General features: G+C 51.4%; 2 protein-coding genes across 2 annotated transcripts; both read right to left on the minus strand.

Moving 5' to 3' along the window:
* Positions 1-4,906: 4,906 nt before the first annotated feature.
* Positions 4,907-14,020, minus strand: Mgat4a (alpha-1,3-mannosyl-glycoprotein 4-beta-N-acetylglucosaminyltransferase a). Its single transcript, XM_003738311.2, has 5 exons — positions 13,871-14,020; positions 7,752-7,956; positions 6,710-6,843; positions 6,364-6,504; positions 4,907-5,894 (listed from the first exon to the last, which is right to left on the minus strand). Exons 1-5 carry the CDS (start codon positions 14,018-14,020, stop codon positions 4,911-4,913), a joined length of 1,614 nt encoding a protein of 537 aa, XP_003738359.1. The 3' UTR covers positions 4,907-4,910.
* Positions 14,021-20,284: 6,264 nt separating this feature from the next.
* Positions 20,285-23,553, minus strand: LOC100907544 (smoothelin-like protein 1). Its single transcript, XM_003738298.2, has 4 exons — positions 23,513-23,553; positions 21,919-21,998; positions 20,829-20,980; positions 20,285-20,687 (listed from the first exon to the last, which is right to left on the minus strand). Exons 2-4 carry the CDS (start codon positions 21,988-21,990, stop codon positions 20,558-20,560), a joined length of 354 nt encoding a protein of 117 aa, XP_003738346.1. The 5' UTR covers positions 21,991-21,998; positions 23,513-23,553; the 3' UTR covers positions 20,285-20,557.
* Positions 23,554-24,642: the final 1,089 nt, after the last annotated feature.

Below are 24,642 nucleotides of genomic sequence, written 5' to 3' on the forward strand. Positions count from 1 at the left end.
CCGTTTGGCACACTGTCGAGTACGACTGTGTTCCTTGCGATTTCTTGCAGTCTGCTGAGTGTCCTCTCCCTTTTCCCGCTAACCGCTTTCCCCACAAGTCTTTCAGCGCCACCCCCGGCCGGATGAACAAGTGGTTCGAGTTTGGCGACGATAAGCTAAGCTCCGAGGTCCTCCTCGACCCTTTTCCTTCTTTCATTTGGCCGTCGCTTCTCAGCTGGGCTCAAGTAATATTTTGTGAGATGAGCTTCGAGCAGGGAAAATTGTTCCGAAAGGACGCGTCCGGGCTCCATAGCCCAGAGATGAGGCCCGCGACTTCAATGAAGGGACACCAATGCGTTCCCGGGCTATTTCTCCGGAATCGCTTCCTAGATTGGCCCATCCCACGAAACTCCGAGCGACCCGCGTGCATCGCAGGGGGTCGTTTTCGGGCGATCTCGCGAGAGACTCGCTCGGATGAGAATATCGAGAGTTCTCATCGAATGCCTACGAGGAATCATAGGACTTCCGTTCCAGACGACTGCCCCCCGTGCGGGCAACGAATTCTTCCAGAATCCGCGGACAAGATACCAGGGGGAAACGCAGCTCCCGTCGCGTGTACTTCCAACTGGGTCACATCTCGCGGTCGTACTCCTGGAATAGGCGTGAGACAGATTATCCTTGAAAGCTCCCGACTTGCGGATTTAGATTTGCTCTTTCGCAGCCGTCAGCATCGAGAGGAACATGGGACACGAAATCGCTTTCGCGCAGATATTCACGAGATCGTTTTCTCCAGTTGTTCGAATCTTGCCGTTGCACGTTCGGGACCGTTTGCAAGAGATCTGATAAGCCTCGACGCACCATCTCCCACGAGCGAGCGGATTCTGTGAACCCGGTCCGACTAAGGCCACAATCAAGCGACCTCGAGATTCTGCAACTCTTTGATAGAATCTCCGCGATCCTCACTTTTTCTCCCGGGGTGGTCATTCCAGGCTCCCCTTCACGGTAGGAATTTTTCGACCTCCCTCTCCAGAGGGGGAAGCTTGAGAAGCTCTTTTTGGAGGACGGCCTCTATTACAGAGCCCGGATCAGAATGGACGTCGCATCGTCATCGTCGTTCCGTATGGAGTCAGAAAACTCGAAACGCGGGCAAAACTCACCCAGAGAGCGATGTGAAATTTCATCTTCCCGTTCGAGGGTCGTATCCCCCAAGACTGACGTCTTGCCTCAGCTGTACGTTCTCCGACGTCTAATCAAAATAAGCCCTTCTAGCGAGCTCTCGCTCGAACCCTCTGATCCGGCGAGCCGAGCATTGAGATTTGAGGAGAGGTAACCCGACACTGCTCAGCTGATAGCATACGTTGTTCCTCCCTCCAGGTAATTGACGGTCCTTCCAATTGTCGCGGGATATGTGCGGCCACTATTTATGTAATTCTTGTCCTCTTCCTCGATCAACTCTATTCGTCCGAGAAAAAGGTACGAAGGAAAAGAACCGCTCCCGCCGATAGGTGCGTGGGTCGTCCCGCACGGGGGACGGTGCGTACAAACAATCTCGAGATGGAGCTCCGTCTGAGGTATCTGCGGATTCACTCAGAGTTAGTTCACTGTATTCAGGAACTCTCAACCCGGCGAATGCGATAGTTTACTGCCTGACCGCCGCGGGTCTCACCCGGAGACGATAATCAAGGAGGGTTCGGGCTATAACGCCAGCTTCATCAAGCGGAGAGTCCTTTCATCGAATCCTTTGCTCAGTGACCCAGACTTTATTCCAAAGGCAATGCCAGATGTAGACTCTTGGATTGGCACCGGGAATGTTCCGGACAGATTCCGAACTTCCCCCCGCGTCCGGTTGACAAACGTTGATTACCCGCTCCGTATGCTCGGGTTCCTGAAGAGCGTCGCGACAAGCACAGACCCTCTCCGGTGTGGCTTTCGCGGCCAACCGATACACGACATGATTACCAGGTACTAACTTCGAGGAACGAACACAAGTCACAATCGCCTGGTTCTCAGAAGAATAGTTGATTTCTTTTATTGACCATTACTCCTTATTATTCACATTGTCCTCCGGGGGCTTGATCCAACAATACACTCCCGCCACTTCTCAATATATTATTCTCTACAGCGACTCTATCTCGCGAATATTCCATAGCGGAGATATCTCCACATGAACTTATAACACCGGAGCGTTCTCTTTGAGGCCCACGGAGCAGCTTGCACCTAACTAAGTCTCGCACAATATCCTAGCCTAAACATCTTTCATCCCGGCGATCCGCCGCACCGGAGCTCTTACTGTCGACTCTCAGCATCTGTACTAATTGATCAGTGATTCATTTTTAGAAGCATTGGCAGGTATCATCCAAGAATACTTCTTTGATCGACTGTCAATCGGACTGCACTGGGCTCCGCCAGGAGGAATTCGAGGCATTGTCCGTAGCAGATTCCCGCGCCTTCTGATTCCCGATCGAGCGCTCCCCAGGAGCCGGATCGAGACAGAAAACTTTAGGACGCCAACTCCTTCGTATCGTACGAGTCCGTGGATGGTTTGAACCCGCTTCTTTGGCAGGGAGCACTAAGTTCCGGAGAATGCCGTGCACCGTTCCTCCGTATCAGGATGTCTCGAGATCGGTGCTCCAGGTATTCGGAGTTTGGACCAGCTCCAATTAAGCTCGTGGGAAGGGATGGCTGCGCTCCACTGGCAGATGATTTTCAGCCATTAGAGCACCACGCCTAATGGAACGGCGGAACAAGCCGAACAGTCCTCTGGAACGTCACGTTCATTGTGTCTGTGCGATGCGTCGTCTCAAAAATCGGAGAGCGAAGAGACGGACATAGCCCTCGGCCGAAGTAATTATATGAATGGCTCTAACTCGTGGAGAACAATCCAGCGAAGCCGCATGGAATGCATCAGACAATGCCATTGTGCGTCACCACTCGAGATTGAGTCGAATAGAAGAGCGTTCCATTCGTTTATTTCCAGACCGATCCCTTTCGAATCGGTTCGAATGGATCGGCTCGATCCCAAGTGCATTTAAGGCGGCTAGAGAAACTACTTGGGCGATATTCAGACGCATTGAGTATGATACAGATGGGGCGAGCTGTCATTAGCGCGCTGAGTAAGAAGTTCACAGAAAGGAGAGCCTTCTCAGATTTCGGCCAGGCGGCAGTTTCTGCCCTTCCCCCACCGAAGAGGTACATCAAGTTCCTTTCTTCCCGTCCATCAAACATCAGACAGCACAGCTAACCCGTAACGACTTCTGTTAAAAACGACATTTTGTCCACTGTCTGTGACGATTGTGCCTAAAATGGCTCCACATTGCCGATTCAACTGTTGGATCTGCTTTCGCTTCTGCCAACGTTCAAGATTCACAGCAGACTTGGCGAGACAGAAGTGAGCAATGCAGCCAGCTCCCGTAGGTCTTAGACGTTCCGACGCAGAGCTGACTGAGATCTACTTTAAGCCGCAAAAACCTCACGATTCCACTTTGGAGAACTCTTAAGAGGCTCCGGAAGCTCCGAGAACTTCTGCCAGAGACACGGAAGCCAACAAAACCCCGGCTTCCACGAAACGGGCAGACCCATCGTGCCGAACTTAAATTCAATTTCGTTTGGAGGGACCCAGCTCCGGCAAGAAGGGAGCCCCCTCCCGCCGTACCCAATCAGGATTTGGAAAGTCTCACTTATCTAATCCTCACCATTCCCCGCCAAGTGCAATATAGACATCCGCGGTATGTATTCGCCCCATTTTTGTTCGGGAATGACTCCATAGGAAATTCCGATCATCGGGGAAAAGAGGAGAGGTTGACCGGGCTCCTTCACTTCCTCTATGCTCGAATCACCGTCTCGGGAGAAAGTCAGACTTCAACGACGGCGCTGGTGAGCTCTTGCTTCTCATTCTTGTCGGCGAGGGAAAAGTACGAGTCCCGTCCTCCCTGCGAGTTGTTTCAAATCTTTTACCCGCCGGATATGTGGATCTTTGAACTACGCCGAGCCACTAGACGTCCGGGACACGTCACCAATATAGTTTCTCCTCCGAATCTCGATCCGATAGCAAACTCACGCTCTAAGACTCTGGTAATGCGTACTATGCTATCTTCAGTAATCTACCTCCTAGCGAGGAAAACAAGAATAATTCATTCGTCTCAATTCCCAAAACATCCGCACAAAGGAAGGCACTATTGAACGAGCAGCAACGTGTCACTTCCAGCAATTCCAGTCTATCAATGTACAACAGTATTATGTAAGCTAACAAGTTCCGCAAACAATGACACATCCGTTCCGTTCTCGGCACGCGGCGTGCTAATACATAATCACTCTCATCGGTGAAAATCAAGCCATTCACATCCCTATGTTACGACAGGTTTCCTAATTGGAAAAATTCTTGAAACAGACAAGTTTTGACCTCGAGCGCCCATTGTTCGATTGGTGGCCACATGCTGACGCATCATGATATATACCTATGTTAATATATATTATCGACGTATCCATTCCGTGGGAACGCAGCTCGTTCCCATATCACAATTCGCGAATCTCGACTGATACCATTCAGTCCATGTAGTTACGTATTGATATTTGATGCCTAATTGAGATCCTGTTACTGAAACGTTCGAGCTCCCTCCCTCGATCTAATTTTCCGATTCTCATCGATTTCAAGCCAAGAAAATGAGCTGGGAGCTGTCGAACAATTGAGCCGCTGTCCGGCAACTGCGGGTCAGCCGGGGATTGAAGTATAATAATTGAACCCTGATGAAAATCCAAACTCCGAGTAGGGTGCGCGTCAAACGAGACAGTAATGAGATGGTCGCTGACGATTCGTTTAAGACCATGGGACTACTTAACTTCAATGTCTACGGCCCCTCTCCCTCACCCGTGTTGAGTTTCGTCTGGTCTATCGGCTGACCCCCAAACTCTTGAGTATTGTCCCGGAACTTCTGTCACAGCAGGGCCTTATTGACCTGGTGCACGCTCCCTTTGACCTGCAGCTCACTCAAAACCCCCCAATGATCCTGATCCACCAACACCACGAGACGGACCCCCATCACGGGATAAGGGATCGGGCCGCTCTGAGCCACGCCGCTATGGTCGAATCTCGTGATTTCCTGCCACGAATCATTCCGCGGCGGTTTATCCACGGAGTTTGTTTCGATTGTTCGATGGACTTCGTCGAGCTGTTGTCGCGAATCCTGCTGCTGCTGCTGAGCGTAAGGCAAGACCTCGATGGAGGCGTTGACGAAACGATCGTTTGGATGTTCGGCGTCACCACTGCGGAAAAGCACTTTCTCAAGAATCACCGGTTCGTGGAAGGCAATCGTGATGTGGTCACCCGCCGCCGGTAGCAAACCCCAGAACAATGAGTCTCCGAGATAAGCCCGCTCGATGGTGAACGTCTTGTAACTCTTTATCGAAGTTGTGACTTCAGCGGGCACGTTGTCCCGGTGCGCAATGAACAGGTTGACCTTCCCGAACTGGCGATCCTTCAATTTCTGCGTTTTGCCCTTAAGTGATGAATGGGTCCCAACGTGTTGGAAGAGCGACGGTTTGTGGGCAATCCATATGGTCCCCTTCATTTTTCGACAATGTTTGGCGTCTTTGTCGAAACGGCAGACCTTCGTCTGGACGTAATGGTCGAGAATCCAGTCGACCGGCTGATCCGAAGCGAACGTCAAAATGTACGTCGCGAATTTCATGAGATCGACGCATTTGAAAAGCTTGCCGATGAATCCGAGTTGGCAAAAATCGAGGACGAAGAAATTCTTCAGGTTCGAAGCCATTTGCCGTTGTGCGAATTTCAGCATTTGGGTCACGAAACCCGGCTTGCTCAGGATGTCGTCTTCGAGTTGCACGTAGAACTCTCCTCTCGACGACGCGTACATCATCAGATAGGCGAAGTCGTAAGCTTGTTTGGTGCGCCATTTCACCTGGAAACAGTCGAGACGGAATGAATCCCAGAATTTCTTCCCGATCATCTGCTAGCGGGCTCGGAGAATATTGATATCAGACCTCCATGTGATTCGTGGTGGTCACGAGCGCGCGCGGACGAAAATGCAGAGTGTCGGCCTGTGACATGGGGGGCAATGGGCTGTCACGCGAACAATTGATCATCGACATCATCATCACTACCGTCATTGCTATCTTCATCGTTTCAACATAATTTCCGCGCTCTGTCACGTTTTTTTCCACTAAACAAACTACGGGGCCGTCGTGACGGTCAGCAACACGGTCATCAGCGATGCCTGTTGTCGCACATGACAGGTATCATGAGGTGATTTTTTCGGAGCCAACAAAAATGTCGATTTAGCGAGCGATTCCGAAAAAGGAATAAAGCCGAGAAGAACCGCTGTCGTTCGTGATTGTGATCGTAACGGGGAGGTGAAATTCATTACTCACTCTCTGAATGTCGTCTCCAAGGGTGGTTCCGAGGGCATTCATGTCGGGATAAAATTGTTTTGGCGGATTGATAACCTCCACGAGGCCTGATCTCAAGTGTTCGTCGAGAACAGCTCGTACGTCCTGGAGCTGCGCGTCCACCTGCGGAAAAGGAATAAGGTTTATGGTTTCATCCGGACTGCGAAAGTCTCCCGAGTGGCTCTGAGATTTCGTGTCACGAGCGAGCTTGGGTGAATTTGAGCCGAAACATATTGCTTCATCGGAATTCAATACCCTCCTCTCCCGCTTCCCCCGTGCGCTGGACTCTGTGGATACCGACAAAGAGGAGAGGAAAATTCGAACGAACCTTGGACGTATTCGTGTCCGCGAGCAAGATCACGATCAAAGTCATATCTCTTTCCTTTGGGTTCATGTTGGCGATGAGATTCTCCACAGTAGACGTGAGGTATGATTGGATGTCACGCTTTACCGACGGAATCCCTGTAAACGCAGAGCATATGGTACATATTCACGATCGCCGCAAAAATCTCGGATGAGGGCGCTTCAGATTTTGCTCCCTTGCGCAACAACCGTCCGAAGCAGACCAAGTTCCAGAACGAGAGGAAATTATCGGAGGTCCCCGGAGCATGGGAGTCCTGTTCGCCGCGCGCTCTCGACCCGATCGGAAGTCAATTGGATCGGAGCGACTCCTCGTTCGAGCCGTCGGTGTTCGTCCTCCTCGATAGCCGTTCTCTTGCACCATCAACGACACCACGAAGATAGCAATTGACTGCAGTGTTCCGCTCGCTCTACCCGACTCGACCAGTAATCCTCGTTCACTGATTCGAGGTTCGGAGCGACGATGGTGTCGTCGAGCAAGGTCGAAACCCAGCGATCTGCTTTTCTGATTCCTCGTCGCTGTTCCCCTGTTCTCGATCTCTTCTCCCGGGTCGCTCGTCGTCTTCTTCTATCGACTCGCTCGACGAAAATCATCGGAGCATGTACAAGAAGGGTCATATTTTTGCCGAGAACCGATCCGTCACGCTGAACCGCATGGAAATGACGGCGTTCCGTTGGAATTCACTCCGAAGCCGCACCGATGGAAAATTACCGACGGACTCGTGCGACACCTGATCATCAGTCCCTACACCGACAATGATTCGCGATGCTGTTCCGATAAATTCTTATTCTGCGTATTCTTGGGAACGGCTCCATGGCCCCGGCGGGCGGCGGTACTCAACCGAGTCCAGGATCCTATTGGGACGCGACATCCTCATCGCGAGAATAGGCCGGCATAGCCCGAGTACGCGGAACGCGCGGAAATCACATTTCGATTCCCGGGGCAATTCCACCCAGCTACCGGTGAGGACCAAAGAACACCGCTTCCGGAAGCACGGTACAGGACTTACCGAGAACGACTCGCACTCCTGATCTCGATGAGTTGGATACTCGAAGGGCGGGTTCCAAGTGCGTTGAGTTCCTGAGGTATGGCAAGAAATCGAAGATTGAAGGCAACGGAAGGGAGAGGTTCGCGTTGCCTGCAAGCCGTGACTCGGTCTGCATGACGTCATGCCATTTCTTCTGCACCATCAGTTCTGCGTAGCCGACCCTTTGCTGAAAAGATTTGAAAAATTGAGATGGACATATCGATCAAGATCGATATGAAGACTTCACGTCCAAACAGTGCTTTCGAATTCCAGAATCCAGGCCGACTCTTCCCTCGGAACCGCTCCGACACATCCCTAACTACCGGAGGAGGATCGGGGCTTTCTCCGAAAATAGGACTTCCGCTCGGAATTAGTCAGAGGAAAGCGAAAATACTCGGAAATTTCGCCAAAACGAGTTCCGACAGACTGTCTCAGGGGGCACTCCGGCTCACGCTGTCCGTGGTCGTGTCTTGACGTTCCAGAATTCGCTCCGGCTCGAACGACTCCTTCGCGAACTGGCTCCAATCAATGCGACGTCACGATTTCTCGGACCGGGCTTGGATTTCGCGACTTCGATTGTGCGTATCGATTCGAGTTCAGTTCGGTCCAGGCTCCTGCTCGTGAGTCCGGGGGAGGCGTGAGCACCGAAACCGTGCCGATGTTGATTCGGAACCGCGGATACACGGATAAATAAATAAAATAAAAAATCCAGTGAACGGACGCGTTCTCCGCAAGCGGAACGGAGCGGCCGGGTAGGGGAAGCGGGAACCATCGAATGCGATGTTTTCGTCATGTGTGCTGCCATTTCAATTCGACGACGTAATGCGTTTCGTAGTTTGCCATCACTGCTCTAACTCTTTCCCGAAAGCTTCTCGTCATGAGGGTTTCTCTTCGTGTGTTCCCCCGATTCCAGCTGTTCTCGGATCGTGCTGCCCCTCGACCGAATCGAAGTCCGATCGCGATACTTCTGTCGAACACTTTCAGCGGATTGTTTCTCCGCGCCGTCAGTGGACGGTGCGAACTCTTTTTTGCGTGGAATCCCGTTCCAGCCACCCGCTAGCGTAAATGAAAGCGATGCATCGATTCGACGTGAGGTCCTTCTGTGTGGAGCCGAATGCATCTTAATCGTATTCCGGGGCAGAGATGACACTGGGATAAGTAGATGCACGAGAGAGGGTCGTCAATCTAGAGTTCGAACCGCCAGACCTTATCGATACACCGCGCGCACTGCGACCGTCACGCCTGTCGGGACGACCGCATGGTGCGCGAGCATGAGTAAGTGCTGTGTCCCCGCATGGAGACCATACCAGAGCTCGTGAGACTCCTCTATCATTGATACTGAATGCGAATGCATATGAACAGGGTCCTGCGGATCGACGCTGCTCGCGGAAAGATCATACATACTTGGTCAGCTGAACGATAAACTGGAAGAAGCTCGCACCATCAATCACTGGTGTCGCTCCCTCCATGACGAGCTCAGCTGTTGGAATAGTATTCCTCGGTGCAACACGAAAGGAATTCACCGAGCGAATGGCCGGCGAGCGGCGGCGGTATTGTGGCGGCGACAGGCGAGCCGGACGGACGGTCGTCCGCGCGCATATTTGGAACTCGCCTCCGGAGGTCAGACAACGTCCCTCGGGCAAATGTCTGCGTTCGTGGTGGAGGAAGCAGTCGGAACGGATGTTCGTACTCCTGATCGTCTACATTTAGAGCTCGTTCTCGGGAATTCCCGGCTCGGAACTGGTGTTTGTCGGAATGCTTTCCCGTTCATTCGGGTATGAGCAGATACATGTAACACGTAATTATCCGTAGGCAGACTAAGCGGGTGACCGGGCAGACGAGCCAGCTCAAACACAATACGAGCTCAGGCAAAGATATCCTTACGAGATATACTCCGATTACCCGACACGTCTTCGCGTCGAAACCGAGACTCTGTATTGACTGTAATTGATTTTTTTTCGGTCAGCGAATACTCCCGTGTGTACTCGTCGGGGAACCATTAGTGAATCTGCTTCCCTGAGCGGATAACGAGGTCCATTGATCTTGAACTTCCGCGCGAACCACGGAAGCGTATTGTGAGTCGGAAAGTGAAGACGAAGTCGATCGACCGAGGCGCCGGCTTATAGGCGCGAGCCACAGAAGGTTTGGCGTTCAGCAGCCGATCCGAGGGCATCTCGTCGTGACATTCACGCATGAGCTGACGTCTGCAACGCACCTTCACTCGTGGAGGTTAGGTGGATAGAATCTTGAAACGAAGGAACTTCCGTAAACATTCGTGGAGTCGTGTTAGCGTGATTCGACAACGTGGACGCTCAAAGAGGCTTATTCACGCTTAGGAACGCCTAGCGACGCTGAACGGGAGAAACAGCCAGCGGCAGAGCAAACGTTCCGCTTAATTCTGAGAAACGCCGGAGTCGAGCTTTTCGGATCAACTGGCTGGCCACGGACTCTTTCGACCGGAGGCGTTATCGCCGCCGTCGCTCGGGTGCCGCTGATCCCTCCGCTATGCACCCGCTCCGAATCGTCGGGCATTGTGTTCAAAGTGGACGAAAGCGCCGGACCGAGCTACGAATGAGAAAGTGATCAACAAAAACGAATTTTCCATCCAACCCGAATCGTAATTCTTCAGTCGTTTCCCCTCAGGATGATTTCCCCACGAAGGAGCCCCATCGGGTCACCACCTGTGCAAAGGTCATGCAGAAAATCTCAGTCGGAGTCGAGCTCTTTCGGAAACCCCGCAATTGATAGCGCGACAAAATGTTGTCGGATTCCAGTTTTCAATAACAGTGCCGACAGCGGCGGGAACGATATAAAAAGAACGACCGGGAAACGACACGACGCAGGTGCGTTACGCCTTCCCGCCCCCCTTCGCCCCCCCCTCCTGGGAAAGGGGAAGATCTTCTGGGCGGAAGCTTTCCTGAATGTTCTCCTTCATTCACTCCATCGGTGGGGCTTTAATAAAAACCCGACGCGGAGAGTGTCACGGAGCGAACCATCTTGCCCCGAGAGCACAACTCAAAATTTAATACGCTTCCCACGATTACGTCGGCGTGCGTCGCTCGATCTCATTGCAAGCGAGAATATCAGGAAGGGAAGCCGACGCCGACGGAGTGCACGATGAAATACTCGGCGGAGACTCGAGCAACCGGCTGTCCCGTCGGACAGATCGTCTTCCGAAACAATGAATTCAAAATTCGATAATTTCTAATCGATATTCCGCATGTCTATCACGCAGATCGAGGAGAAGTCTCTCGCCCTCATTGAAGTCCTGAAAATATCATAATTCCGAATCAGGAACAGATTCGGATGGGAACTGCAGTCCATGCCGTTCCCGAAACGATGCCCATTCGTTTCCGGAAGAGCGATCGTTTCCTCCCTTCCTTATTCTCGTTCAGTCCCCTTCCTTTCTAGTCTTCCTTTTTTCTTCTTCCGAGCGATTCTTCGCATCTAGTTCGTGAGTGAACGGTCGTAGCTCTTGAGTTTCTCATGGATCCGATGCAATAACAGGGATAACGGGTTTCACTTGAGCGCCTTTACAATTCGGCCGTTCGATTTCGTTGGGAGCCGTGGTCGCTTCCGAAGTGAGAACTGTTGCATCGTCGAGATAGGCGCATCGATTACCGGCAACAGAAGGAGCAGCTGCATCGGCGTATGGAATGCAATTCTGCTAATACACCGCATCATGAGGGCGGACCTTGGACATCTACATACTTATTTGGAACTATAGTGGACGTATCGCGACCTTGGCGTTACGCCACGCTGACCAACTCCAACGTGGCCCAGCGCCTAGCGACTCGGAGCTCGCAGCGTCGACGTCACAATTTCGACCGTCGGAGAACGTGCGAGGCGAGAGCCGAGTTTCGTTACGAGTCGTATCAGGCTCCGAGTCTAGTCACTCGATGCCATTGCTCGCGTTCTGTCAGAGAATGAACCTCTCCATATTCGAGTTCGTGTCCCCTCCCCGAGAGGCAGGGTGCAGCTACGAGAAAATCTCAAAATTGGGGTACCATTCGAATTTGAAAGATTGTCGCAGAGTCGATAAGTCAAAAGAAAGCTGAGGACGGGGAGTCTCTTTGGGCATACAGCCAGAAGTTCCATCTCCAGCATCGATGCATCTGATCCGTCATCGGACCTGATCGTTGACACGGCCACGTCACACGTAGTGGTGGACGGCATTGGTTACGACACAATAAAAAAACAATTGTGGGAACGATTCTGATGCCGCTGCCACGCGGACATCGTATTCTTACGGCGGATATCTGTGCTTCACCAGCTAAATAATTACCGATTGAAATCTTTACGGCGGTCATCAGCTCGAACTAGAGAAAACAGATCTGGATATCGAGAATGACATCTGCCTTTGGACTGATGGTGTCAGAGTGAAGTTTGTGGCTCGGAAGAATTGAAGTTCTCTTCTCAGTCAGAAACTAAGCGCGCGATAGACCGCCCCTGTCGACGGCGCGCGCCAGAATTTTTTCTTCTGAAGAAGAACGATATTCTGAAATTCAATTTAAAGTCTATGCAAACAAGCGCGGTGTCGGAGGTTGAAAAAACATGAAGGAACATTACAGAAAGGAGTAGACTAAATGGAAAAACGGAGAAGCAGACCCCGGGAAGAAATGAAAGAAACGGAAGACCCTAAGGCTAGCACCTGCATCGCATTCCTTCCTATGATTCCATCTCCCGTCCACCGACGGCAGCCGACGGATTGAGCCGTGCCATCATCAGAAGAAAGACTCCGACTGCGGAAACTTGTATAGGCGGATGAGGGAATCAACCGAGGAGGACTCGACTCCTGTTTCGCGCAGATGAACGCCTGCGTTGGATTCCGCACATATTGACGATCTTCAAGAGCGTCACAATTATCTTTGTGGTAACAATCATGATCACACTGACCGAAGGAACAAGGGACCCGGGCTTGAATCATTGCTCAGTCGGCCGCGTCTGTGAATCCTGAGTGAATCGCTGATTCTACAGAAGTTCCGTCACGACATTCGAGAGTGACACCGATTCATGAACCGCTGTCGAATATCATCTCAAAGCGGATCGAACACTGGACGGGGTCTACACCCTTTTTTCATTTCGCGTTTCTTTCTTCGTCACTGGAAAGCTCGCGGCCTCTATCCTCTTACGACGCGAGCGGTGTAAAAAAACGACGAATAATATAATTCAAGCCCTTCGGAATGAGTGTCCGCGTGTGATTCAATCGAGTAGCCGGTATCAAAGTCGCACCAGACTTGTTTTGCACAGATTCTCACGATTCACTCACTCAGTCAGTCAGTCAGTCAGCCAGAGCACCGGATTGGACCGCAAATCAAAGCCTGCTGAGTAGTGGTATCTTGAAACAGGGTTGAAGAATGCGGCACGGGCGGACATTTGCGATCTTTACCGAGAACAAAAGATTTTCCACCGCGACAAGCAGGGGTTCCAGCACGAGGTGGTTTACGCTCGTTCTCGTTCCACGTCCATTAAGAGAGGCATAAGCGTGACCCAGAACGAGCCACCGAGTATAAACATCTTGTCGGCGGTACGTGTACACTAAACAACAGGTTTTCATCGAAATCTTCCAGACACTTCGTGGTCAGACAGTCTCTCGATCGAGATGAGCAACAGCACACCTCTAACGCACGCGTACCGCCAGAGAATCGAACGAGATCTCAACGAGTGATACTATTATTTATTCTCCATCACCAGGCTCGAGATTAGCCCGAGATTGGAAGTCGAGACTGTCTCACCGTCTGAACGACGGAACGCACGCGAGCACGGGTGTCTCGTATCTGTTTATTCCGAGAGAAGAAAAATTGATAACCGACCCGCCAAAAAGAAACAAAGGATGTTTTTTGAACAACATCCGTTCAAGTAGTTCGGCCATCGTGTCTTTGAAAATGGAAAAACTGACATTGTTTTGTGTTTTGAGTGACGGAGCAAGTGACAGCTCGCAAGCCAGCTAGCTGGTTTGCCAACCAGACGGCCAGCGGAGCGACCGACGGAGAGCTCCGTGCTGCTGCCAGCACCATAACAAATCCAGATGGAAGGATGGAATCAAGACGGCCGGCGTAAAGATAAACCACCGCTCGTAGGGACGAGATAGCGCGACTAACCTGTAAGGATTCGACCTTTCCTTGGAGATCGAATTTGACCGTTTCCATCGGCGGACTCGGCACGGTGAGGGCTCCGTAGTATACGCACAGGAGAGCTCCGGTTCCGAGCACGTAGCCCGCGAGCATCAGAAGGATTTTCGGCCGTACCATTCTCGAGCTTCATAGTTCGAGTAGCGGCATAGTGTTCATCTTGGGAACGATTGTTGGACTTTCGACGGCTGCCGCCGTCTCCGTGGTCGTCGTCGACACTCAAGACACTGTAAACCGTGTTCCTCCTTCTGTGTGATGATGTCGGCGGTGGTGGCATCGAACTGGATGGGCGAGGACTTCGACGCCGGTGGCAAGGGCTCCTCGTGGAAAGCCGCCGCTGCGAAGGAGAAAGGGACTTACAAACCGTCGACTGAGTGAGCCACCATACAGCGGGCTCCCTGACTGACTGAGATTCCTGTCGGTTTGGCTCGCCGACGGCTGACCGGGCGCCTGACTTCGCTTCGAGGCCGGCCGGTCGGTCTGCGGCTCAGTCCCTCGTGCTCGCAGTCTATCAGTCAGGCAGTCAGTCGGTCGGCCGTCGCTCGTTCACGGTCTGAGCCTGGTGCTTCAACGGTCCCGCAGGCAAGGCTATGAATGGCAGGCGATCAGGCGATTATCCCAGCCTGAGGTACTCGGATGGACCCGGCTCACAAAACAGCGAGGGGAATTAGATTCCGGGGGGACTGGAGACTCATGTTCGACGCTGATAAGAGCGACACGCTGTCAGGCCAGAGGAAACCATTTCAACACTTCGACGTCCGCATCTCCCTCGGATCGGAAAAGGTTCGGAGAGAATTGTATGCCTCGCATCTGGTTCGAACTGGGCTAATCGTTCAAAGTACCTAAATCAATAATTTGAACTCAGGACAGCCCGGTCAGCATCGTGTCGCCCTTCCATCCACGTGAGCTTAGAAACGTCGCTCGCCAGACGAAGGCAGACTCAGTGGTCGCGCACAAATTCGATTGCAATCAACGTGAGGTGATATCGAGTTCTTCAATCATGGAAACGGTACAGCATTGACTGTTGGAACGCGCATGCTCTGCTCCCGGACCCGCCCCGGACAGGGAGCCCGCCCACGACATCAAATATGATGTACTCACATATTGGCATGAGAAATGTTCAATATGATATGATTGCCGACGAGGACGATGTTGGCGGCAAACGTTAGCTGCGGAAACTCCTCGGCGCGCTCTGTTCAGGGCTTCCGATCTGCGTCCGTTCTGGGCGTCGCGTAGAAGAGACGCTGGCAAATGCACTCCCTAGAGCCTAGTGCTCATACTCCGAGGTCTCGCCCATATTCCCGATTCTCGAGCCCTCCTCTTCCTCGGAGACAAACGGGAGAAAGGTTCAAACGTGGTCAAGCCGTAGACCGAAAACGCAGAAAAATCTCATACTCTTCGTTTATTCAAGATCTGAATCACGTGAATGTCTGGTCCCGATCTGAGGAGCGGGTGTCCATTGGGCTGTGAACTCCCGTGACTGGATGAGCGTTGACTGTGGTGACTCACGCGGTACACCCGAGGAAAATCAGAATCTGCCTCACAGCTGGTCAGGCGGATGATGGGATAAATGATACTGGCCTACAATCTCTTCTTTATTGAAAAATTCCGAGTATCGAAATATTTTCCCTCGAGTGGTAATGGGCGCTCTCGCTCCCCCTCGGTTCCTCGTTCCCCCCGGAGGACGGTCATTCGTCCCCGAGTAGTTTTCCGCGGCGTTGATCACGAGGAATGAAAATCAGAGACGAACTCGAAGGGCGCGCTGAGAGCCTACAGCGTGGAATTAAGGCAAGACGAACTCGTCAAAGAGGGACATTGAGCGCGTTCGACCCATCGTGTCATTTCAAATTTCGGAAGCGACGGCTTTAGTGTCACGCGATCTGGAATCGCTCATGGCTGACGGGGTCCATTCAGCGAGCGTCACTTTCTCTGAAAGCTCATCGAGTTTCAATAAAAGCGGAGAACTTTTCACGGGCGTGATTTCAATGATGACAACTCTCTGCTGAGGGCTTTTGTGCATCCTATCACGCAGTCCTGCACTGAATTTATTCGCGATTTCCCACATTTAGGCTGTGAACATGAAACCGTGGAAAAAATATCATAGTCTCCGGAGTTTCCATCTTTCTACCGGCGGATTAGAATCAGAAATTTCCTTCCGCGTAGCACGATCATTGGATGGGGGAGCTCCTTATCGCGATAATCGTGATAAGGAAGCCGTCGGTGCAAGGAACTTGGAATTCCGGATATAATCTGCAGGGACAGATCTCTTGCCTGATCCATTCGAGCAACTCAGATTGTCTCAGCCTGATTCCTCTTCCCAAGGAAACGGAATTCGAAAATTCCCATGATCCCGGGGATCATTCCAATAGGAGAGGTTTAGCGGGCTCTCCTCGTGACCTAAGCTTCCTAGAGAAAAATCAATAGGCCCTGTCGCGTCTGGGGAGGGATGCGTTGGCATTCCAAGCACTCAGAGAGCGCACAACGCCCCGAGCGGGATTCAGGATTCTCCGTCTAACTGACGTATTTATGGATCCGTATTTTCGTTTCCATGGAATTTGGATGGGCGAGTGATGTACGGGAGCGAGTAGTTTGCCATGGAGAAGTCAAACAAAAGGAGAAGGCTCTAGGCGGGGTGTATCCCGATTGATGTTCCGACTATCCTACCTCGGGAGCTCTCAAGACCGAGCTCTGAATTCTGTGCACTCGGTAATTCAAATGATGGAACTGGGGACCCGGACCTAAGCCGACATTTCTCGACTCCCCGGCGCACAGCTCCAGGATGGCCCTGATTCAATATGGGAATCCTCTGAATTTCCATCCGAATATCTCGATTCGAATGCAGCTCTCACTCCCATTCTTCCCAGAGATTTTGATTTCTCGGAAACTCTTGGATCCCCGAGGTATTGTGCACTCCGGTGCTGCTGACTCAGCGACAATGAGCGGGAAGCTCCTGTGATGACCCCGTTCGATGCCTTCTGCAAGTTTTCAATTCAGAGGGACGGGGAACCAAGTAAAAAAAGATCTGTTATTTGGATAGTGCCCTGCTCTTTCGAACGCTCCCAAGCGTCGCCGTCGCTTCTTCCGCCTTGTTCGGCTTGTGTTACAAGAATTTCGGCAGAGAAGGGGCTCATCGCAGCCTCGCCGCTGACTTCAGTTTCAGTGGCACCAGGGAACCCTCATGAGGGGAGAATGTTTCTGTTATGCAGCACATTGAATTTTCGTTCCAGGAATAGTGATGAAGCGTAGGTTCTCGGAGATCCACGACCGGAAATCGAACAGACAGGAGCGAGCTTACCCGGAGACAATAATGAAAGCATCGTATGATTATCATCAAATACCGACGTCATTATACCATGAGAGGTGTTCTGCCGTGATTCGAGAGTCAGCAATCGCGTTTTCTGCATATCGCCGGAAATTCAGGGAAAACTCCGATGTCCGGGGCCGATGGGACGGGATCTCCCTATCCTCTCGCTCTTGCTACGAGTCGTCGTATCCAATCCTATCCAATCTATATCTCGAGAGAGCCAGATAATGCGAAGGTGAGCTCGGCACAACGGAGGATCTGTGATTCGGATCGATTCCGGTGGACGAATGTCGCAAACAATTATTGGCGAACTAGTGCCGTAGTTTCCTGGAATGCCGAAATACACAAAAGAGGGGTGGGTGGTCTTCGCTTCATTGTACGCCCTCGTCTCAACAGAAGTTCGTATCCTTCCTTCTCTCATCTTTGCGGCGCTCAGTGTACTCCGCATAGGCTAGCAAAGTTACTTCCGCTCGTAGGATCGCATGGTGTGGCCGGAGCGAGATATCAGCGTCAAGCATAATCGCCCGAATCATCAGAGCTGGGATGTTCTTTCCAAAAAAACTTCGAGCTCCGGAGTGGGATCATCTTCAAACAGGCGAAACCGGATTGTGGGAAGTCCTTGTGTGAATGGTCCTCCCTGTGGAGGGAGACTTATCCTCCGTTCCGAGATATAAGGTGTCGCAGATCACAGACTTTATCCTCAATGCGCGTGGTGCGTCCAAGGCAATGATTTCAGCGAACTCCATGGGAAGGATCGAATAATAGCAGCTGACACGGAGACATAGAAATTATTTGCTTTGGCGAATCGAAGTTGAGACGCTCGAACCTCCGCAAGACTATCCCGCTGCAAACCTGCGAGTTTCTGCCATCCGGATTCGGCACCGCAGGGTATGATCCGAGGAAGTTGAGCGATATCACTACATGGGAACATCCGCTCGTTGAGGCTGCTCGAGTCTCCCTCGAAGTCATCATAGAAAATGGCGATGTTCTTGATGATGGTCATCCCCACCGTCTCCAGAGAGCTTGCATTTCCGAGTTCAAGGTTTTCTCGGACTCAGTAGCCTAGTGAGGCGGGGGCGGGGGGGCGGACCGCCCCGGGTGGCACTTCCTACGGAGCTTTTAGGGGCGGCATTTCGGGGTTTTGCATCTAAAAAAACGGAGTGTTTTCGAGGAAAAAATATCTGGCGGGGGGCGGCATTTTCGTCGAGCACGGTGAAAAAACGGAAAATTTCGAATCACCGCCCCGGGCGGCGCTCCGGCTCGCTACGCCACTGCTCGGACTACCCGGAAATTCTATGCTAATCAATCCCTGTTGGAGAAGTCTGTCTCTGGGGGAGAATCCGCGCTGGGAGCCTTTAGCGGGTGCTCCCCTCGATGGAAACGGATAAAAAGTTGCAGCTCCTTCCGGTTCACTGATCTCCGATCATCTTCACCGACTCTGGACTCCCGCGGCGCGTCCCTGAGAGGCCCTCCATATGCCCACCCGGAGCGGGGTAGGGCCCTTGAACTTGATTTTTCCGATTCCATTCGCAGGGGCCCATGGATGACTTTTTCTGCGTTCCTGCTGTTCAAGATATGCGCTCGACAGAATCTTGTTCCACTGGACTCCTCCGTCTCGATAAGGCTTAGAACGGTCACCCGGAGCTTCTCCCTGTCACCGTATAGGATGCCGAATCCGAAGTCAAGTACTCTCAGAACACAATGTTGGTATCGCTGTCGCAGGATGTCACATAGCAGCTCCGATCGCGGAAGTCCATGAGGATCCCGACGATTCCACAATTTAGAGTCTCAATGCGAGAGGCCAGTGCGGGTAAGCGTACTCATGTAGCTCCTGCGGACGACTCAGGATGATGTGCATATCGCCCCGTTCAGCAGTCAGCACTCCATTCTCCGTGCTCCCCATTTCGAGCTCTCTTGAGCGATTCCCAGAAGCCATTGGGATGAGATTGTGAGTCTCTCCAGTTGACCGAAGAAGGCTCGCGGGCGTGTGGGCGGTCGGCAGTAGGTCGAAAATTCCTCAATTCTAGAAGTTCTCATACACTATATACAAGGCGAAGTGTCGCGACTGCAGGAAGCGTCGTTCCATGTAACCGATGGATGAGCAGGTTCCTGCGTTGATGCAACGGGATCAATTTACGTTCCAAATCCATGCTCGCGAGCGACGTTCTATGATGATAATTGATTGCCCGAGAATTTGAAAAATATCGCTGTAGTTTCTTTCACAGTTAGCTCGCTTCCAGGACAATCAGCCTCCATTGATAAGCGTTCCGCGCCAAGGAATGCAAGTTTACCACTGTGGTGCGTAAGCTCGAGTCGGCTCGCTCGATTCCCGAATTCGCCGAGCAAGGTTGAAGGATCAGGCCCTCATCGAGTCATTAGTTTGACAAAGAAGACAATCGGAGCAGTTTCAGAGGAACACTCACTCCTGACGCCCCCAGGAGCAGAGCTCCAATGATCGAGATATATCCGGATTCGTCGATATGCGTGATGCAGAATGGCCCAATCAACGAACGCACTTGAGAGCATCATGCACCGCATGAACCAACTCTCCGAGACCGATTCTGTCGATTGACATTGATTGACTGGACAAGCGAAGTCGCGGGAAGCGAGCACTCCGTAGAGTCAGAGATCTCCCCCGGACTCGGACAAAGCGACGATCTCGAAACCAAGCATCCATCGAATGAGGAATGGTTGTCCTATGCAGTCACCGCTCGCCGATCGAAATTCACTATGTATAGAGCCATGAAACCGTTGATCCAGGAGCGCCCGATCAGGTTTTGTGTCTTGGAATGCGCCGTACCTCGAACATCCGAACTGTACACGGAATCTACCGATCGATTGAATCCAATACGCAGAAAATATCCTCGAAGAAAATGTCCCTCCCTGAGGTTTATTCATTCTTCCTATCGAGAGCGAGACTGATCCAGGTCCCTATTACAACACCGCATTCCCCGTTCCCCCTTCGGGATAGGTCAAACACGGACTCGGGACTCATGGTCGTAAGGTCGAGTCGAGATAAAATTCATTCAATGAAGCCTCTCCGAAGCGGATTAGGTACTCTTCTCTCGACCCCCTCCTTCGCTCAGGGCACGCTAGAAGCAGCTCCTTGGGAAGAAAAGTTTAGACATCCTTGGAGACTTTGACAACAGCAGCAATAATAATAATAATAATAATAATAATAATAATAATAATAATACAGATACCCTAGAAAGCATTTCGACGTCGGGATCAGAACGTCTCGCTAGGCAGAAATACATTATCACACAAGCGGCTCTATACAAGTTCTCTTGTAGACAGCATCCGAAAACCGTAAGAATTTGTCTTCGGAAATCAGAACATCAGCTGGAGCCGCATCACTTGGGCTCCAGAGCGATGAGTTTTCGATAGAGTGCCTGGAGGTATGTGAAAATGCATTTCCAGTCGGGTTTGTCCGTCAACAGCATATCTTCAGTCGCCAGGAGCGGTGTGACGCCCAGTTTTTCCCTGCAAATTCCATTCAAAGCGATGATGACAAACATGTTTGATCATTGCACTCCAGGACGGAGTCGCTGACTCCCGCCGAATGAGTATCGCAAAAGCTGGGAAGCGTCCGTGTGTTTCCACAATATTCTTAGAGGAACCCACTCAGCCGTGTTGAAAGCGAGGTCAAAGTTTTCCTTCTTGTTCGCCGGATCTAGAGCGGAATAGTCGAAGGCATCGGGCAGATGGTGATGAATCAGAGCACAGAAAGCCAGACCGTTGTTCCAAGAGGTGGAGAAATTCTCGATGTTCACGTTCTGGAATGAAAATCAATCGGAGCTCTTCTAACTTCGATCGGGAAACGGCCCTCCGAATCGCTGCGGCCTTGCCGCGTCCTCAACATGCAGGCGTCGCCCAGCAATGACGCTCCTAGGCGTCGGCGTCGCGCCGGAGCAATGCCTCGGTTTCCGCAAGTTGCGTCGCGTTATAACGAATGGAACAGCACGCTAGGACCCCAATTCCTCTGGGTCATTCTACATGAACGGGAGAATAAGTTCCAATTTGACCGAACGAGTTCGTTCTTGAAGCTGCGAAAGGTTTGTTCTTCAAGAACCACATCTGCTTGCTACATGCAACTGAGGCTAAGAGCGCGGGAGGTAGAGAAAGCTGACCTTGGTCGTCACTCAACAAGTGTAAGGTGCATTTCGCTGACTGCAAACGAGCCTGATCGTTTTGAAACAACCAGACCTTGTCAACTGTCTCGATTTGAAACTTATCTTCGGGACTTTTCTCCGGCTGAAGGGTCGCGATTCGCGAATAACCGGCGATCATGCATCACCATGATGAACAACGATGCCGGGTGAGCATGAGCCTACAGACTCTGTCTACATGCAGCGAGACCCCGGGATACACTCGGACGTTGATGGTGCTTGCTTTCAACACTTTCTCGAAGCGACCCTGAGGCGCTTCATTTTATTGACCGCCAGCAAGATACGCTGACGTCTGACGAAACACTTCGGATGTCTCATCAAAATTTACGCGTAGCGGCTCACGACAGTCACCTTGAGCCCAGAGCTTCGAGTCGGCTTTCAAGGCAGCAAAGTTTTCCAGAATCGCTTTTGTGTTTATTCCGGTGGTTCCTTCCCGCGAGCGCGGGATCCGAGCTCGTTTTTTCTCCACACTGTAGAGTGAATCTCCGAGCAGTCCCATTGTCGCCACCTGGCGGGTCGTCTGATAATAATTCGGATGAACTCACATCATATTCCTTGGTCTTAGCTTTCGCCCATCTGAGGAGCATGTCTTTTGCTTCGGCCACATTCATCGGCATCTTGACTCCTGGAATGAATAGAAGACCTGAGGAATTTCATCAATCACTGTGTCAATCCGCTGAGCTTAAACGGAATCTTAATGTCCATTCCGATAGCTTCTTCGATTGTCGGAGATTAGAGCTGAATCTGATGGGCTACGAGATGACGTTTCGCGCAGAAGTATTACCTCGATTCAATCAAACTCGCGGAAAAACCAGACGATTCTTACGATGGGGGTAGCGTCCGGGAGAAGCCCCGTAAACTGCAGCCCATTCTGTTACGCTGAATTTTGAGCGAAGAGAATCTGAGCTCCATCAAACACTCGGAGCCTGATGAAGCCTCCGGACTCATGCTCATTCGAGGCTTCCTTATCTCATCGCAAGAAGAGCGAAGCTTTGCATTCACTCAGCTCGAAAGACATACGGACCTTCTCTCGCGGTCACCGACTGACTCATCATTGCATCTGTGACTCGCTTGAAGTCAGATTAGAACCTGCTCTCAAACACCTCCCATTGCCTCGAGCTCTGCTTGCGCGCGATCCCGAATCATCGAAGTTTCGAATAAGAAAGCCGGAGATAATCGGGAGTACATCGCACCGAGGTAAAGGGAATGCTCTAGTTCTTTGGGGTGCGACTCAGGGTTGGGGAAAATCATAATCAAACCTATGACTATGATTAAAATCATAGTCAAAATCACAGATATCTGAAAATCACAAGTATGATTATGATTAGAGTCATAATCATAATCATAATCACAGCAATCCTGTGATTTTGCCGTAATCATACCCGTAATCATAGGATTTCCGTCAAGACACGGGTTTTGAGGATGATAGGTATGTATCTGGGGGGTTTCGGCATACTGGATCTCGATTCTTGCATGGGTTCGCCCTGATCCCCCCTCCTTCTCCTCCTGCGGCTCAGGCGAAGGCTCTCCTCGTCGATGTCGCCGTGTCGCGATCACTCGCCTGGATGTTGACCTTCCGCTCGCTCAGCGCGAAGCCCGGGAAATTTTTTCGCCTGCGCGGAATCTTGCGATGCTGGAAGCTGTGACTGCGGGTATGGTCACGCCTGTGATTATGATTATGAATTATGATTTCAATCTCAATCATCTTTATGTTTAATCATTGAATAATCCTGTACCCTGTGGTGCTAGGAACTGTGATTACGGGTATGATTACGCCTGTGATTATGATTATGGTTATGATTACAATCATAATCATAGTCACAAAAATCCGATCTGTGATTATAATCATAGTCATAGGTTTGATTATGATTTTCCCCAACCCTGGTGCGACTCGATGATCTTGAGCCTATCTGAGCTTTCGGAGAAATATAGGGAGATGCAGCACCGGGACGCCGGCGCCGTCGGAACGTCGCTACAGATCGGCACGGATGTCACTCCATCGAAAAACTCAACGGATCTTCTATGATTCTCGGACAATTCAGGGCGGGGAAAGCATGTGAGATCAGCCTCCGAAACTCGATGGCCGGTGTAGATGTGAGATGGGATCGTCAGCCATGCAAAGGGATTTCAGTCACTCACCGACAGGCGTACGTGAGTGGTTCAATAGTCTGCTTTTCCAGAGCAGTGGGCTCAGACATCGGCTCTAGTTCACTATATGTTCAAGTCGTTCTATGTGACCGCCCTATTGAGGGAGGGAAGAGGGTCAGGCGCCTACTGCCTAAACCGCATCTCAACCTCAGCAATCTCAGTGGTCTCCTTGAACAGTTATAAACAGTCATCGCTGCTGACTATCGAGACTTCTAAAAAATAGATCTGACTTTCAAACCCGTCGTATAACCTTAAAAGTACATCGGGAGTCCACAGCCTGGCTCTCTATCCCATCATCGGCAGACTCGATCCATGTGCACCCAGACACTCGGAGAGGTTGGAGAAAAGTCTAGCTCAAGGGCTTTCAGGAGCTTGATGGGAATGGGGAGCGAGCATCTCGCATCTTGAGAAGTTCAAGACGATCGCCGATCGTGACTTCACGGCGCGCCTCCAAGAGCACGGACGATCACATGACTTCAATCGCGAGGAAGGCGGTTGTATGGATGCTTCCCGCTAATGAGCCTCGAGGGAGCTGACTTTCCAGTGAGATTGCGCAAATTTCATGAGAAGCGTCTCCTTAGACTGTTTTTTTTCGAGGCCTCTGGGAAACGTCGAAAGCTTAATTTATTCGTGGTTGAGGGTAGGCATCCTATCTCGCCACATTATCCAGTCTGCGAGAGGCTATGCAGAAGCGAATGGATGGGAACGAACTCCTTTCTCATTTACACCAGCAGGGGACCCATGGAATCGCCGAAAGCTCGAGGATGTCACTTTCGTCCCGAGGCTACGCGGCGTGCCCTAAAACGTAACAGAAATCCGTCAACTATGCGGACGGTATGTCGAGTAATCAGCTCCTAGAACAAAGCGATAGCCGCTCAGTCAGTCCTCCCGATCGATTCGCGAAAGTCTTTGCGCAGCGAGGAAAGAAATCGCGTCGAACCACGGCATCAATACATTGCACGGGCGCAAGTCCTTGCTTCGATTCGGCCCGCTTGATCCGCTCGTCGAGGGAAGTCTCGCCCATCCGACAATATGATTTCGAGTCAAGCACGTGCCGTATTCAAGAAAGGGTTGGAATATCCTCGAGATTGAACTTATTCTCACATCGGAGGGAGGAGTTT

This window comes from Galendromus occidentalis, unplaced genomic scaffold, assembly GCF_000255335.2.
Source record: "Galendromus occidentalis unplaced genomic scaffold, Mocc_1.1 scf7180000075883, whole genome shotgun sequence".
NCBI lineage: Eukaryota > Metazoa > Arthropoda > Arachnida > Mesostigmata > Phytoseiidae > Galendromus > Galendromus occidentalis.